We start from the raw sequence: 16,865 nt of genomic DNA on the forward strand, positions 1-16,865 counted from the left end.
GCTTCTCCAATTAGGGTTTGAAGCCGGCTAATAACGGCTGGGCTAAGTCAACCGATTTTGGAGAACCCACTCACGGAAATACATCCAGGGACATCAGTCAGCAATTTGAACACATCAATACTGTACTATCAGTATTTACAGTACCTTACCTAAACAAAATACTTCCTACTTTTAAAATAACAGCAAATTGACACTTTACACCACAAACATCAATACTATATACTGTAACATAGAAATAAAAACATTTAAAATTAATAATTTCAAGAAACTACTGTATTATATATTACACCAGAATCTAGAGCACTAAAATAAGTGGAAAATAGACAGCTGTCCTCAAATATTATGTTACCAGACAATTACCTCTAACATGGCTATCTACCTACTCCTACAAACCTTGAATTGGGATCAGCTCTGAGATGAGACCTGCCACGGTACTGGCTTCATGCTGGCCAGTGCTGATTTGGAGGAAACTGCAGAAATCACAAGAGCGATAAGTAAGAAGCGAGCACTACAAGCGAAGGGTGAATGATCCAGTGGGATCAACTTGAAATAAACTAGAGAACACACTAAAAGTCATAACCCTTTTACCCCCAGGCTATTTGGAAATTTCCAACTGTTAACCCCCCAAGGGGTTATTTTTTTCCCAGTACATTTTGCAGTATAATTTTTTTAAATTGCTCTAAAAGCCTTAATTTTTGTCATAGAGGTCAAGTTGGTCTCATTCTCTTGGAAAATGCCTGAATTTTCTCAAAAAATTATCAAAAATATGAAAAAAAAAAATTTATAGCATTTTTTTGCAAGGACGTACCGGTACGTCCATGGGGGTAAAGGGATGGCTTTTGTGAAACGTACCAGTACGTCCTTTGGGGGTAAAAGGGTTAAGGTTAGAAGATCAGAACATGCCAGGAGAGAACGGGTCACTTCAGTACAACACGTGAATTAAAGGATAGATTAATCGTTCCCTGAAAGATGGCGGTCAAGTGCTGATATATCTCGTGCAAAAACGTACAGCCTCCACAACTTTCCTCATCATTGACAGAGATTTGATAATGAACGAATATTACATCAACAGGTACTGTATATATAACTTGAAATAACATCAACAGGTACTGTATATAACTTGAAAAATATCACGGAGTTTTAAAATATAGGTAGTAGTCGACTTACGACCTAGGCAACTAACGACTGTTCGGCTTTAAGACCTCTTTTTTTTTTTCACTGTGATGACGTCACACGTATGTCGGAAACAGTATACTAATAGGACAAGCATTTCATTGGAAATAATCTATTTTCTTATATATATATATATATGAACTGACTTATCTTGGTAAGTATTTTCTCTTATTGATAATATACAGTATAATTTCAGTAAAAAAAATACGTTTGAAAAGTTTTATCTCTCGAGTTCATATCGTGTGTCTGGTGACGTCATATTTCCAGCGGAAAGCGAGCAGGCAATAGAGTGATTTCCTTCCAATAGGGTCGGAAAGTGAGCAGGCAATAAGAGTGATTTCCTTCCAATAGGCTAACGATTAGTTTCACGAGTAACGTAACTTCATATAAAGTAAAAACAGGACGGGAAGCAGGGCGCGAAGATGATGAGCTGTGACTTCTCTTCCAAGTTCTAGTTGAGAAAATCAGAAGCAGTTTCTCTCTAGTAAAACACTGAGATCTGTCTTGATTCCCACAAGTATTGAGGACGTAGAGGGGGCGGTCGGCATAGTAACTATGATGGTTGACCTACTTGCCGATTGCAACGTCTAGCACCCACAGACAGAGGAGACCATGACATGCTCCCACCCTACGAAACACGGCTCAAGAAAGCATGTGACGGATGAAAGAATTATTTCATTCATCTTAATTGAGAAGCAGAGTCGAGCCTTGTCCTGTCTATCGCACAATTATTTTCCATTACTGATTAACTTGAACATCTCTCTCCGTTCCCGGTGCCTTAATTACCATAATTAACTTTGTCAAGGTATCTGTGAATGTAATTTGATCACTTCATAACTATTTATATTCGTACTTCAAGCTAATGTTTTGAGACACTAAAATTTCCAGTGATAAACTTATGTCAAATCTTTCATGAAACTCCATTGGGGGTGTTAAACTGCGCTCCTTTTTGTGAAATTCTTTTAGAGAATTAAAACTGCTACAAAAGTAGTGATAGAAAAAACTTTTGTAGCATGCAATTGTTGATTATTGAAATACTCGCGACATTTAAAAATATAATATAAACAAGCTTTACTATACCACAACTATACACAATTATGTAAAATGAAATATGAAGGCTTACTAATGAACTAAAAATTATATACCGTATAAAGTTTTGGAAATGAACTACCCTTACACACACGGAAAAAGAGAGAACATATTCGTATGATAACTAATAATAATGGCTACAGACGAACTGTATGAAAACTATGATATTGATGCTGATGTAATATTAATTACAAAGATATTTCGAATAAGTTAAGACATTATACAAAAGATACGCCTTGTCATTTATATGTGCGCATTCTCTCAATAAGGTAGTGGGATCTTGAGATCAGCTGATCACAACCAAAGGAAAACCAAAAAAGTTAGCGATTATTGAAATTCATACGAAATCAAAAAATAAAATACAGAAATGCTTTTATAGATCATACATCCTATGAAACAAGAAAATGAAATAATGATATACAGTAAGAAAATAAAAATGACTTGGATTACCGAGTCATGACGCAGCATACTAAATCTACAGAAAATTCACTTTCTAAGTTCAATATATGTAGCAGATCTTTCAATCCCCATCTCGGTCGTAAGTCGACGACTACCGGTTAATTTGCCTTTTCCTAACTTCAAAAGTCTTTTAATAAAGACTATGATTTAAGCAAAGCTGTGACAAGGCTGGTTTGGTCTATACAGTAATGAGGTGGTGGTAGTTACTGGAGGGTAAGCCCAGCCAACCAGCAGACCACTGATAAGCCACTACAGAACTCGTGTATCACGCAAAGCTTTAGAATTCCTGGCAACAATGTACGCTTTATATCACGCAAAGCTTTAGAATTCCTGGCAACAATGTACGCTTTATATCACGCAAAGCTTTAGAATTCCTGGCAACAATGGACGCTTTATATCACGCAAAGCTTTAGAATTCCTGGCAACAATGTACGCTTTATATCACGCAAAGCTTTAGAATTCCTGGCAACAATGGACGCTTTATATCACGCAAAGCTTTAGAATTCCTGGCAACAATGTACGCTTTATATCACGCAAAGCTTTAGAATTCCTGGCAACAACGTACGCTTTATATCACGCAAAGCTTTAGAATTCCTGGCAACAATGGACGCTTTATATCACGCAAAGCTTTAGAATTCCTGGCAACAATGGACGCTTTATATCACGCAAAGCTTTAGAATTCCTGGCAACAACGTAGGCTTTATATCACGCAAAGCTTTAGAATTCCTGGCAACAATGTACGCTTTATATCATGCAAAGCTTAAAGTCAATCTTGCCTAGTTAACTAAATAACCTTCTACACTTCCATCCACAGAAATGAATAACTTTAGCTGCTAATACTGTATGTCATGCAATGCCCCTGTACTAGACTTGTAAAATTTGTTACAAATACACCAGTACGGAAGAGCCAGAATTCAGAGGGGAATTATCCCCTGGTTGCACAATTCACTATAAATAAACAGTTTCACAAGCTGGCAGAAGGAAGTGGGTATGGTGACTAAAAGCTGGGAGCAGCCAGACGACAAAGGAGAACTGGAAGGATAGATCAGTAAAGCCAACTTTTGATCGCAAGAGGGACACCGACAGATATAAGCACAAGGCATTTGTTTTGGCTAAAATGAGAAAACCCATATAAAGGATAGAGGTATTGACTAAAACAACTATTACAAACCTTCTTCGACCAGATTCTTTCGAGGATTCAAGGGCCGAGACTGCGGACGCGTCGGCCAAATCGCTGACCTCCCCGGGAGCCGCGCGGGCGCCAGGCATCTGTGAAGGTCAAGATATACATGAAAAGATGGTTAATTATAATGCCTTTTGCAAACATTTCAAGAAGTTATCATCAATCCAACAGGACAGCTTTCCAAAGTAATAACTAGAATGGGGACTTGGTAGAGTGCATACATTTGCCTATATCATGTTGCAAATCACAAGATAGGGAATTGAATCGTGCATATTTTAGCACTAGTTTCATGCAAATCAGATAAATAATGGCCAAGAAATGGGAAAAAGATCTTTTTGAACTTTTCATGACCTTTGCTTTGACTTTTAACCCAATATCTCTCAAAATCTAATCAAAATGTCCATAGAGCATGGTCAATCATCCTACATTTCACGAAATTTGGTCAAATAGTTTTTGAGATATTCGTATCACAAACTAACAGACATAGAAACAAATATACCGCCCCTCAAAACATAACCTTCGCAATGACGTTGCCAAAGGGAATGTGCTGTCACCTATGTTTTTTTTATCCTCCTCAACGATTTTGTAATGCCTAGAACAGTCTGAGATGATGGAGAAGGATTGGACTAGTTCGATAATAGGAAATAAACTGACCTAGAATATGCTGTCCTTATCAGCAGAACATCAAAGGGACTTCCAATGCTTGCTTACCAGAATGCATGAAATATCACACAAGGTTGGGCTCAAGATAAAGAGAAGACAGAGACAATGAGAACAGAATATATAATGGAAAATGAAATTTCATTCAATGAAGAAAGGATTAATGAGGTAGAATCCTTAAGATATTTAGGAACTATGATCTCCAATACAGGGTCTTTAGAATTAGTTTAATGAAAGACTGAAACGTTCCCCAAGCAATGACTGGCATGAAACAAAAGCTTCTCAAAACCACGGCAGAGCAAAGGCTGGTGTCATGGCCGACCATAAAGGAAATCTACAAGACATTCGTCAATCAAATGGCAGCCCTGGACCCCTGACAACTGGGACCACAACATAAATGAAGGCAGAAGTATCCCGAACTAGATGATGAAGCTGCTCATGTTTGTAGACAAAACTGTCTCATCCCCAAGCAGATTGTAAGAGAGGGTTTTAGCTTAATGAGCATGATCATTACACTGCAGAGAAGATAACTTTACAACCGAATAATACGGCCAATCTCCACTTCTTCATCTGTGGGACCGCTGTACGGACAGCAAGATCCCTTGCTGTATGTGAAGATATAGTTGGGCAAAGGAAGGAGAGAGGCCACTTCAATAAAAGGCATGGTTTGCCACCACACAACAGAGGACAAGGATTACTACTACAGCACTCTATAAATGTGGAAATCATGTGATAATTATCAAGACCTCAGAGGCAAACTACAACGCCCTCCAATGGGTTCTACATTGGCGCGATATAATGACCTGAAAATAATGTTTTCCCAAAATTTATGTTGTCGAATTTATATATCATACTTCAGACATGTATACAGGATTTCAAATGTGGCAGGAGCTCAAAGGAAAAAGCACGGAGTCTTGAGTATCATGCGATCGAGCAACACGGCACAAGCTATTTTGTACCGTAGCAATACAGTACCTGTAAGAATCTAATCTTACATTCCCCTTTTCAAAACTAGGCCTTACCCTCAATTGCCGCTTGGCTTCCGGGCTAAGATCACAATAGCCTCTCTGATTCTGATCCGTGGGCTCCTGAAGGACCCTGTAGTGGCGGGTGATGAGCTCCTTCAAGGGTCGAGCCATGATGTTTCGATGGGGCTGGGACGAGAACAGTTTCTGGGCGTCCATGAACTTGAGGCTTCTGATATCAACGGCGTCCTCCTCGGGTTCCTGAGAGAAATAAACTGATCATTATTCCACTCTAGGATAAAAGAAACATTTGAAAATATCAAAATAGTAACGAGTTTTATAATTAGATGAAACAAAAGCAAAGCAACAACAGAAGTTATACAAGAGAGAGAACGATTTACATACTGTACATGTACTGACATTTTAGAAATAATATATCATCGGACATCTTCAGAGACGGATTTATAAACTATGGCCATAAAGACCAGTGTTGGGGTCTATTTGGTCGTTCAACTGAAAGGGAAATTCAGTGATAGTAATAGGAGAGAAAGGAAGGGGGAATGGAGGAATGGACAACATACCTCACACCTCAGAGCTATCTTCGTGTTCTGACACTGATCTCTGATCTCCGCCCTCGTCAAGTGAATCTCCGCGTCGATTATCAGCTTGCGCCTCTTCGGGACTCTGGCCTGCGTCCGGCGGGGCGCCTGATCGACGGGAGACAGCCTGATCTGCAATAGTAAGTTTACTGAATGAAAAGAAGGGAAGGGAATGTCTCCCTAGGGCCTAGGCTAATGAAACAATAACGATAATTTCTATCAAATCTATGAAAGATAATCAACTAAATTACTATACACTAAATCTAATAATTGATAGCGGTCTCAATGCAGATATCCCAGTGGGTTAGAACATTTCAAATTTCAAGGTCTCATACTTCAGAAGGACCTAAACTCACAAACTTTCGGATACAAACACAAATTCAACTGAAATCGTAATCTCATTGTATCAAAAGTTCATTATGAAATACCGTAATAAAACTAAATATAATTTATTGCAGTAAGCAAGATGACATTTGCAATATAAAATGGGACTATTTCTTGATTTTTGAAGCTGAAAATCGTAGACATGCAAGTTAGGAGAAGCCTACCTTAGGCCATTATTGAACAAAATTTGGCAAAAAGTCTACTTTATGCAAGAACACATACCATACATGAAAAAAGGATATAGTTACTGGTCATATATCATACACATACCAAGGCACTTCCCCTAATTTGGAGGGGTAGCCGACATCAAAACAAATGAAAAGAGGGGAAGTGAAGAAAGCTCTGGGTGACAGGAGGATAGATGTGAGAGAGGCAAGAAAGCGTGCTAGAAATGGGAATGAATGGCGAGCGATTGTGACGCAGTTCCGGTAGGCCCTGCTGCTTCCTCTGGTGCCTTGGAAGACCGCGGATGTAGCAGCAGTAGGGGATTCAGCATTATGAAGCTTCATCTGTTGTGGATAACAGGGGAGGGTGGGCTGTGGCACCCTAGCAGTACCAGCCGAACTCAGTTGAGTCCCTTGTCAGGCTGGGAGGAATGTAGAGAGAAGAGGTCACCTTTTTTGTTTCATTTATTTGATGTTGGCTACCCCCAAAAATTGGGGGAAGGGCCTTGGTGTATGTATGTATGTATGTGTACCTGGATTTGTGTCTGTATCTCAAAATGTTTGCAAATTGAAGACCTTCCACACATGTAAACTTCAACACCATCAAGACAACAAATATCAAGAAACTCGCAAACTTAGGAATAGACTACAAATCCATACCTTGAAGTATACACGCACAAAACCACTTTTCTACCACATTCACAATCTGAGTCTGACCATAGAGAACACAGCCACAGAAATAAAACTTACCTGAGAAGCATCGGAAGATGGAACTTCTGGTTGAGGGCGGGCAACCGGGGTTATGTCAGGAGCCACAGGTGGGGCCTTTTCCGGTCTCTCTGGATGAGCCCTGGCTGGTTCCTTTTGAGGTGTAGCCTCGACTGATTTTGAAATGCCACTGCAAAATAGTTGCGTTAATTAGTTCATTACTTACGAAAGTCAGATTATTATAAAAAAAAAAAGGTATTTTTTATATTTGAATCAGATATATTTGATTTAAATCTATTTTCTTAAGATTTTAAATATTATAAGATATCAGATTGCTAAAGGACATTATTAACATATCAATTACTAAAATAAGATAGAATAAGTTGCATAAAATCATAAAATATAATTATATATATAATGATGAACTGCATAAGGAAATTATAAGGAGCAGTGCTATATAGACTTTCCACAAGCACTGTATACAAGGAGAGGTATAAGACTACATGCAGCATATACCACAAAAACCAACACATTTTACTCACTCTCCTCTCGTTTGTTTTGGAGGACGGACGGGTGGGGGTTCTGCAAAAGATGGCTGCTGTTCGGGGGCTGGTTCCCCTACTTGCCCTACAGGGGGTTGTTGGTCCTGCGGCAGAATTAAAGGTGGCTCCTCGAATAGCTCCTGAAGAACTCGCTCTTCAGGAATACGTTCACCGGCAGCTTGTTGTGGTTCAATTGCTTGCGGTCCAGGAGGTGCTTCTGACGCTGGAAAAACAACAAACATTGAAAGAAACCACAGCTTTAAAATCTACAAATAAAGTCCTTAGATAAGAAAAAGAGGGGCTTCTGAGTCCAACCCAATCGACTCCTCCTGTATTCTTGCTAAAACAAGTGAGGTAGACTATTATTATTATTATTATTACTATCCAAGCTACAACCCTAGTTGGAAAAGCAAGATGCTATAAGCCCAGGGGCTCCAACAGGGAAAAATAGCCCAGTGAGGAAAGGAAATAAGGAAATAAATAAATGAAGAGAACAAATTAACAATAAATCATTCTAAAATAAGTAACAACGTCAAAACAGACATGTCATATATAAACTATTAACAACATCAAAAACAAATATCTCATAAATAAACTATAAAAAGACTATATCTATATCAATAATTCCTACAAAAATGCTATAAAAAAGACAATTCCTTTCTATTTACTATTTTACACTTATTCAAGACTTTATTCATTCATTACAGGTACAGGCCCACATCTAGGGACTTGCAAAAGGGACAATTACAAACTTATGCTTGCTATTATACTTTAATTACATCCTATGCAAGATGCTTTACAAGGCACATTCAATTTTTTCTTTTAATAATGGTGCTTTCAGATCAACAGATGTTGCTTTCTGGCCTTTATTTTACATCCATTCCACCAATTTCGACCTTTTAAACCGAACCTTTCAAAATTCTTCGTTCTTATCTAATTTAAGTAGATAAGTAATTTCATTTTCATTGCTATTACTGTACAATTATGGACATCAACCTGAGATCAGACTACACTCTAAACAGGACTAGACAAAAAAGGTTAGTTTTTTTCATTAGAATTAGGATTTTAGTACAAAAATTATTCCTAAAAAAAAAAAAAAAAAAAAAAAAAAAAAAAAAAAAAAAAAAAAAAAAAAAAAAAAAAAAAAAAAAAAAAAGTAATATATTTTTACTACATAAACATGACCTTTCTGAGTTGGGATACCTTAACATGGTGAAGTGTATTGCCATGATTAGCAAAGCTGTACTAGTCAGGGTCACCCATATTAGGTTGGTTTGCTGTGAGCAATCAGACTAGTCACCAACCATCACCAGTCAGCAGTGGACAGCATGGTGATGAAAATGATCAAACCCCGGTTATGGCTAAGGACATGTCTGAGGCCTTAGTCCTGCAACGGACTAGAAATGGCTGCACTTGCTGTTGTTGTTTATGTAAACGTGAGGCTTTTAATAAGAATATGATTTCAGTGAAGCCACTTTGACTTTCACTTACGACTTGCGGGTGGATGAGGCAGGAAGTGTGAATTAAAGGAACCAGGTTTGTAAATTTGGAAAAATAAAAATGACTTAACCCTTTTACCCCCAAAGGACGTACTGGTACGTTTCACAAAAGCCATCCCTTTATCCCCATGGACGTACTGGTACATCCTTGCAAAAAAATACTATAAATTTTTTTTTTCATATTTTTTAAAATTTTTGAGAAATTTCAGGCATTTTCCAAGAGAATGAGACCAACCTGACCTCTCTATGACAAAAATTAAGGCTGTTAGAGCAATTTAAAAAAAAATATACTGCAAAATGTGCTGGGAAAAAAATAACTCCCTGGGGGTTAAGGGTTGGAAATTTCCAAATAGCCTGGGGGTAAATGGGTTAAATTTTCTGATTTTTTTCCCATGCGAAAACCATCGAAGTAAGATTGATTGATTTACTTATGAAATTTATGGCCCGAAGCCAAACGTCGGAGCCGCAAGGCCATTCAGTGCATACATCGAGAGACCTATCCTTTGGAGCGAGGAAGCTCCTGCAACCAAAATGGCTAGTTTAAACCCTGTATGTTAAAACATTCTGAGGTTAGGTGATAGGCTAGGATTCTGTCCTCTATAGGGGCATGGAGGGAGCAGTATCCCTACGGGATATAATGGCAGGGTCCTATACATGAAACATTCAGAAATACAAACTCAATTACAAATGAAATAAATCTCGGGTATTGTATCAAAAGTTCTGAATGAAATACTACAAAGCAAGTAGGATGGTGCAATATGAAGGGGGACTATTTGTAGACTTTTGCAGCTGAAAATACTAGGCATGCGAGTATGGCGAAGCCTACCCTAGGACACAATCTAACAAAATTCAATGAATAAACAGCTTCATTGAGCCTGTGAAGTTTCTAGGTTGAGAACTTTCTGTACTCTTTTAATTGTCATGCAATTCACACTGCAACTTATACTTAGTTTCTATAACCCTTACATGTGTGCCTGCTTTATTATCATCACAGCATTCTCCCACACTTGACATATCTAGATCCCTTCATTTCTAGTCTTCCAGTGGTTCATTTTAATGTTGTATTCCCCGACCAACTGGATTTGGAACAATAAATTTGGACTACACATACACCGAATAGTCTGGCCTATTCTTTACAGATTCTCCTCTGTCCTCATACACCTGACAACACTGAGATTACCAAACAATTTTTCTTCACTCAAGGGGTTAACTACTGCACTCTAATTGTTCAATGGCTACTTTCCTCTTGGTAAAGGTAGAAGAGAGACTTTAGCTATGTTAAGCAACTCTTCTAGGAGAAAGATACTCCAAAATCAAACCATTGCTCTCTAGATTTGGGTAGTGCCATAGCCTCTGTACCATGATCTTCCACTGCCTTGGGTTAGAGTTCTCTTGCTTGAGGGTACACTCGGGCACACTGTTCCATCTAGTTTCTCTTCCTCTTGTTTTGTTACAGTTTTTATAGTTTATATAGGAAATATTTATTTTAATGTTACTTTTAAAATATTTTAATTTTCCTTATTTCCTTTCCTCACTGGGTTATTTTCCCTGTAGGGGCCCCTGGTTTTATAGCATCCTGCTTTTCCAACTAGGGCTGTAGCTTAGCATTTAATAATAATAATAATAATATTGGATGTCCCTGGGGTCTTTGAGAGCATTCAATACCTAAATGTAACGGAGAGAACAAATCTGAAATCACGCCATGAAATAAAAGCTAGAAGAGGCTACACACCAAGATGTAAAAGAAGGGAATTAAGAACGGAGGTAAGGTAGGGAAATATACAGCAAGCCAAGTCAGTTACAGGTATGCCACAGACCCCTACAGTACACTGAGGTTAAATCAGGCATGCTTCTACCACCCAAACTCAGCCATAATATTTTTTTTCTACCTTTTTTAATTTCCATCATAACAAAATCAATGGGTTTGTTTCTCCATCATTTTGGGTTCCTTTTGTAAACTTTTATCTTGATGGCATAATGAAAATGTCAGAGAGATTGATTGAAATTTAGTTGAATCTAAAGTAAATCTTTCTTGAGAAAATTAATTTTCCATACCTTTAAGAGTAAACTTCAATGGTCTTATAAAAACTAGATGGATATATTCTAGCACCTTTTAAAACTAAAACTATTAGTAAAAAAACTGCAAATTCAAGAGAAAAAATAATAATAATAATAATAATATCCTAACATAAAACATTAATCCATTTCACAACTGCGCAGGTATAAAGACCTTTCATAATGGCAGAGGCAAGAAAAAGTGACAATGGCCTAGAGACCAAGCCCCTCTCCACCCAAGTTAGGATCAAGGAGGGCCAGGCAATGGCTGCTGATGATTCAGCAGGTAGACCCATAGGCACCCCAAAAACCTCCATCCTTAGGTCACAGGGATGGTGAGGTTGCACACACTACAAAAGACTATCGGGCTTGAGCGGGGCTCAAACCCCCAGTCCAGCCATAGCCATTGTACCATGGTCTTCCACTGTCTTGGGTTAGAGTTCTCTTGCTTGAGGGTACACTTAGGCATGCTGTTCTGTCTTGTTTCTCTTCCCTTGTTTTGTTAATTTTTTTCTAGTTTATATAAGAAATATCTATTTTAATGTTACTCATCTTAAAAATTTTATTTTTCCTTGTTTCCTTTCCTCACTGGGCTATTTTCCCTGTTGGAGCCCCTGGGCTTCTAGCATCCTGCTTTTCCAACTAGGGTTGTAGCTTAGCCAATAATACATACATACAATACGTATACCAAACCCAATCTTGGGGGTAGCTTTTCCTCGTTTTCTTTCCTCACAGGTGCTATTTTCCCTGTTGGAGCCCCTGGGCTTATATCATCCTGCTTTTCCAACTAGGGTTGTAGCTCAGCAAGTAATACATACATACATACACATACCAAGGCTCCTCCCCCAATTTTGGGGGGTAGCCGACATCAAACAAATGAATAATAATAATAATCAGCTAGATTAACGCGAGTCTATACGAATCGGACAGATTAACTTACGAGGCAGAGTTCTTTCTTGCTCCTCTCGGCGGTCTCCATCAATCACCTGCTGTTGTTGTTCTTCTCTACCGTCAAGGTCCAGCCTTTTCCTGACTAAGTCAAGTTCCTGTGGATTTCAAAATATACAATGATTTTATTCACAATTACATTTTTGAGAGAGAGAGAGAGAGAGAGAGAGAGAGAGAGAGAGAGAGAGAGAGAGAGAAAGTGTAAGGGAACTTGGGGAAAAAAGATTGCAAATATATTGAGAGAGAGAGAGAGACAGAGAGAGAGAGAGAGAGAGAGAGAGAGAGAGACCTTTTTCTTTTGCGAGAATGTTAAGTTTCCATTAAGAATTAAAATATTTTACCCAATAAAAAACGACTCATATAAAACCATATAGTCTTTACGATAATAAAAAAAATTGTTTAAATAAATCAAAACACCTTTTCATGGATACCACCAACCATTTTGTCCTTTCATTTGCATTCCACAACATCCCCATAAATGCAGTCTAGTTTCCCAAAGTATAGAGTAGTTGTTTTAACATTTACAACCACTGATAGTTACAAAACTCTCTCCTCAATAATGATAACCAGCATTGAAGGGAAGAGGTGGGCACTAATGTATGATGAAAGAGTCCAATAAGGATAAGAAGTCATTATAGAATTTAGGCCTCAAGACAAGCACTGGGGCATCAAAGGGCCTTCAGCACTATATGGTACAAATTAATCACATGTATTTGTACACTCGCACCATTCGTTAACATTTCAACTTAACCAATGAGACCACTTTCATATAACATCTAAAAGTGTGATAAGAAGGGATTAGGAAGATTACATTAATATATTAACCCTTTTACCCCCAGGCTCTTTGGAAATTTCCAACCCTTAACCCCCAGGAGGTTATTTTTTCCCCAGCACATTTTGCAGTATATTTTTTATAAATTGCTCTAACAGCCTTAATTTTTGACATAGAGAGGTCAGGTTGGTCTCATTCTCTTGGAAAATGCCTGAATTTTCTCAAAAAATTATCAAAAATATGAAAAAAAAAAAAATTATAGCATTCTTTTGCAAGGACGTACCGGTACGTCCATGGGGGTAAAGGGATGAGTTTTGTGAAACGTACCAGTACCTGTACGTCCTTTGGGGGTAAAAGGGTTAAAATTAATTAAAGCTTGTGATAAGACCTATCACTATAAATTTTCTAATGTTCATTGTCCAATGAGGAATGGACACACCTCGGCCACAGGATCTGATTGGTGTTGTGGCTGCTGGATTTTGGATAAGAATGTTCCGTTTCCTAATCAAGGTCAAACATCACAAATTTTAAGTAATTTGTATTTTTCCTAACATACTTACCTCGAAATACTTTCTTAAGAGTCACTGGTGGCTCCTCTCTAACAGCCAGAGTTTTGCGAAGTTTACCCTAGCCCCGAAAATGCGCTATAAAGATCAACTAAAGCGCACCCTGGCTCTAACTGACATCGATCCTTCCTCATGGGAAGAAACAGCCAGGGACAGGAAAACCTGGAGGAGTACAGTACACCATGGCACCGTGGACTTTGAGGAGAGGAGGAGACAAAATGAGGAGGCTAGGAGGCGAAGAAGGAGAGAGCGATTAGAACAGCCCCGCCCACCACCTACCCTCCCTTGTGAACACTGTCCGCGACTCTTCCACCACAGACTAGGACTTAACAGCCACATCAGGCATAAGCACCCACCCCACAGATAGGAGGCTGATGGCTAACGACAGAACCCAATACTCGGACACGAGTGGGCGCCGACGACGACCCTACCCCCCATTCTCTAAAGTGACCCGGTATCGGGAGAGAACGTGACCTGGGGCAATGCCCGAGGCAGGTCAAACTAAAGATTTTAGACATTTCAAAACAGACAGTGTTTAGACTTCTGCTGGAGGCATAGACTAAAGTACATTGCAGTTACTTAACCGTACAGGAGATCAAACCGTCGTTTCAATTTTCCTGCTGCCGACACCATCTCTGACCACTTATCTAGATAAACAGTTAAAGTTGCGGGTTTTAGGTCTCCCCTGAGACGACCTTCATCCCCTCCTCGGGCGACCATGAGCCAGCTGCGACTATTACTAGCCCCATGTAACCTCCCCCCCCCAGGTGCCACCCTGGGGAGTACCCCGGTAGAAGGTCTCACACTATTAGCGCCTTAGCGGGGACGCGAACTTGGGACCTCTGAAACAGAAGCCCGCGACACTACCATCCTACCTATCCGAGATAGCTGTAAATTTTTGACAGACTGATGGCGCATGAGTACAGAAGAAGGTATTCCCTTCACAATGAATGCAAGTAGGTATAGCAAGTGGTGTGGCTAGCTGCAGGCATACTAGTCAAGGCAACGACCCTTAACCTGATCCGTAATTACCCGAAACTTATTATTACTAGCTAAGCTACAACCCTAGTTGGAAAAGCAGGATGCTATAAGCCCAAGGGCTCCAACAGGGTATAAAAAGTCCAGTAAGAGAAGGAAACAGGAAATAAACTAGAAGAGAAGTAATGAACAATTAAAATATTCTAAGAACAGAACATGAAAATAGGATATGTGAACTATAAAGAGAGAGAGAGAGAGAGAGAGAGAGAGAGAGAGAGAGAGAGAGAGAGATAAGATAAAATAGTGTGCCCCTGTGTACCCACAAGCAAGAGAACTCTACCTTAAGAGTGAGGAAGACCATAGTACAGAGGCTATGACACTACCCCAAGACTATAGAACAATGGTTTGATTTTGGAGTGACGTCTAGAAGAGCTGCTTACATAGATAGTCTCTTCTACCCTTACCAAGAGGAAAGTAGCCACTTAAAACTCACATTGCAGAAGTTAACCCCTTACACAAGGAAGAATAGGTGGTAATTTCAGTGTTGAAAGGTGTAAGATGATAAAGGAAAAGTAGAAATAATAAGCCAGACTATTCGGTGTATGTGAAGGCAAAAGGGAAAATGAGCAGTAGTCAAAGAGATCCAATGTAGTACTGTCTGGCCAATCAAAGGACTCAATAACTCTCTAGTGGTAGTATCTCAACGGGTGGCTAATGCCCTGGCCAACCTATTCCCTACCATGGAAGGAAAATCTTTTCCTTGCAAACTGTGTTGAAAATATATCTGAATCTGGAACATCCACAACAAGAGAGACAAGCGGTTCAGATTTCGAATTGCAGTTTAAAATCTGTTCAATATTCCCCACCTAAATTGCAAATACAGTAAGCTATTATGTTAATTACTTGATATAATCTTCATACAAAAATTTTCAAGGGTAATAGCTTTGGCGGAACAGCTGTTGTCTGAGTCGAGCAGGCAATGTAGATGTTGAGCCAACCAGTGAGAAGGCAGATTGGGCAGAACATAAAAAAACTACCAAAAGAATAAGCAAAAGAATAAACTTGATACAGAACTTTGAATACTACAAACTATAGATAAACCAACAAACTTACCTTGAAATACTAATGCCAGCCAGCAATAATCACATTCAGCTGTCAGAAATGGTTAAGATGAGGTAAAAATGGGATTAGATACATAGTTAATGAGAAATTAAATATGAATGTCAATCAAACCTTGACCAAATTTACGAAGAAAAACATTCTGGCGATACACCACAAATACTCTGTTGCCAGCCGTACAAAATACACAAACTGTAGAGAAAGCAAACAATTCTACAGACAAATTGACAGTGCACAACTGCTTAGGTGAAAAGTTCTTCTTGGTAAACAATATTCACTGAGAGTCTGGGCGCACCTCGGGCATTGAACGAGAGCACAATACAGTAATACCTCAAGATACGATATTAATTCAGAGTGCCTTTTGTTTCGTGACAATTTCGTATGCAGAAACATTCGTATCAAAGAAATCACCGTATAATTTTTTAGTTCGTGATAAACCAATATCAATTTGGATAAGTCTGGTCTGAAATATTGTCATAACTAAACAGAATAAGAATTGTACTTACAGGCTGGACTGGCAAAGTAGCAAGGGGTCCCTCCAGCATATAAAAGGGAGGTCCAAGATCCAGGGGTCCTAGTGTCTGAGCTGCCAATGCCTGTAATGAAAAATGAATGCCACTTCTTACAACAGCAATAGATATTTAATATTCTAATAGGATTCTCAACTTGAGATGTAACACAATACAGGTCCCCAACTTACAAAATAACACAGTTATACAATTTAATACAGTGAGCATAACAACATTTGTACTAATCTGATATCTATTTCATATGAAACCCAACTATTTGTTGACTTTTCTGGCTGGAAATCATAGGCCAACATTTGATAAAATTTGACCTGCAAACAACTTCTAGGAATCTATTAAGAATGTAGGTTGGGGACCTTCTATAATAGGTTAAGAGTCTGCTCTTGTAAATGACTAAAATAAATACCGATACTGAAAGGTAAAAAGAAAAAAATGCTTCTGCCATAAAACTTTCTGATATCTTGCAGAAATCTGG

The 16,865-nt window shown here is 38.7% G+C and overlaps 1 protein-coding gene across 1 annotated transcript in view; it reads right to left on the minus strand.

Moving 5' to 3' along the window:
- LOC137636411 (meiotic recombination protein REC8 homolog) overlaps positions 1-16,865 on the minus strand; it is a 46,365-nt gene that overhangs the window by 12,000 nt on the left and 17,500 nt on the right. The window contains exons 7-14 of the mRNA XM_068368831.1: positions 16,370-16,459; positions 12,421-12,526; positions 7,927-8,149; positions 7,427-7,574; positions 6,111-6,260; positions 5,587-5,790; positions 3,893-3,990; positions 394-470 (exon numbers count right to left, since the gene is read on the minus strand). Coding sequence (XP_068224932.1) covers positions 394-470; positions 3,893-3,990; positions 5,587-5,790; positions 6,111-6,260; positions 7,427-7,574; positions 7,927-8,149; positions 12,421-12,526; positions 16,370-16,459 — 1,096 coding nt within the window. The remainder of the gene's footprint in view (positions 1-393; positions 471-3,892; positions 3,991-5,586; positions 5,791-6,110; positions 6,261-7,426; positions 7,575-7,926; positions 8,150-12,420; positions 12,527-16,369; positions 16,460-16,865) is intronic.

This window comes from Palaemon carinicauda, unplaced genomic scaffold (genome assembly GCF_036898095.1).
Source record: "Palaemon carinicauda isolate YSFRI2023 unplaced genomic scaffold, ASM3689809v2 scaffold291, whole genome shotgun sequence".
Classification (NCBI taxonomy): Eukaryota; Metazoa; Arthropoda; class Malacostraca; order Decapoda; family Palaemonidae; genus Palaemon; species Palaemon carinicauda.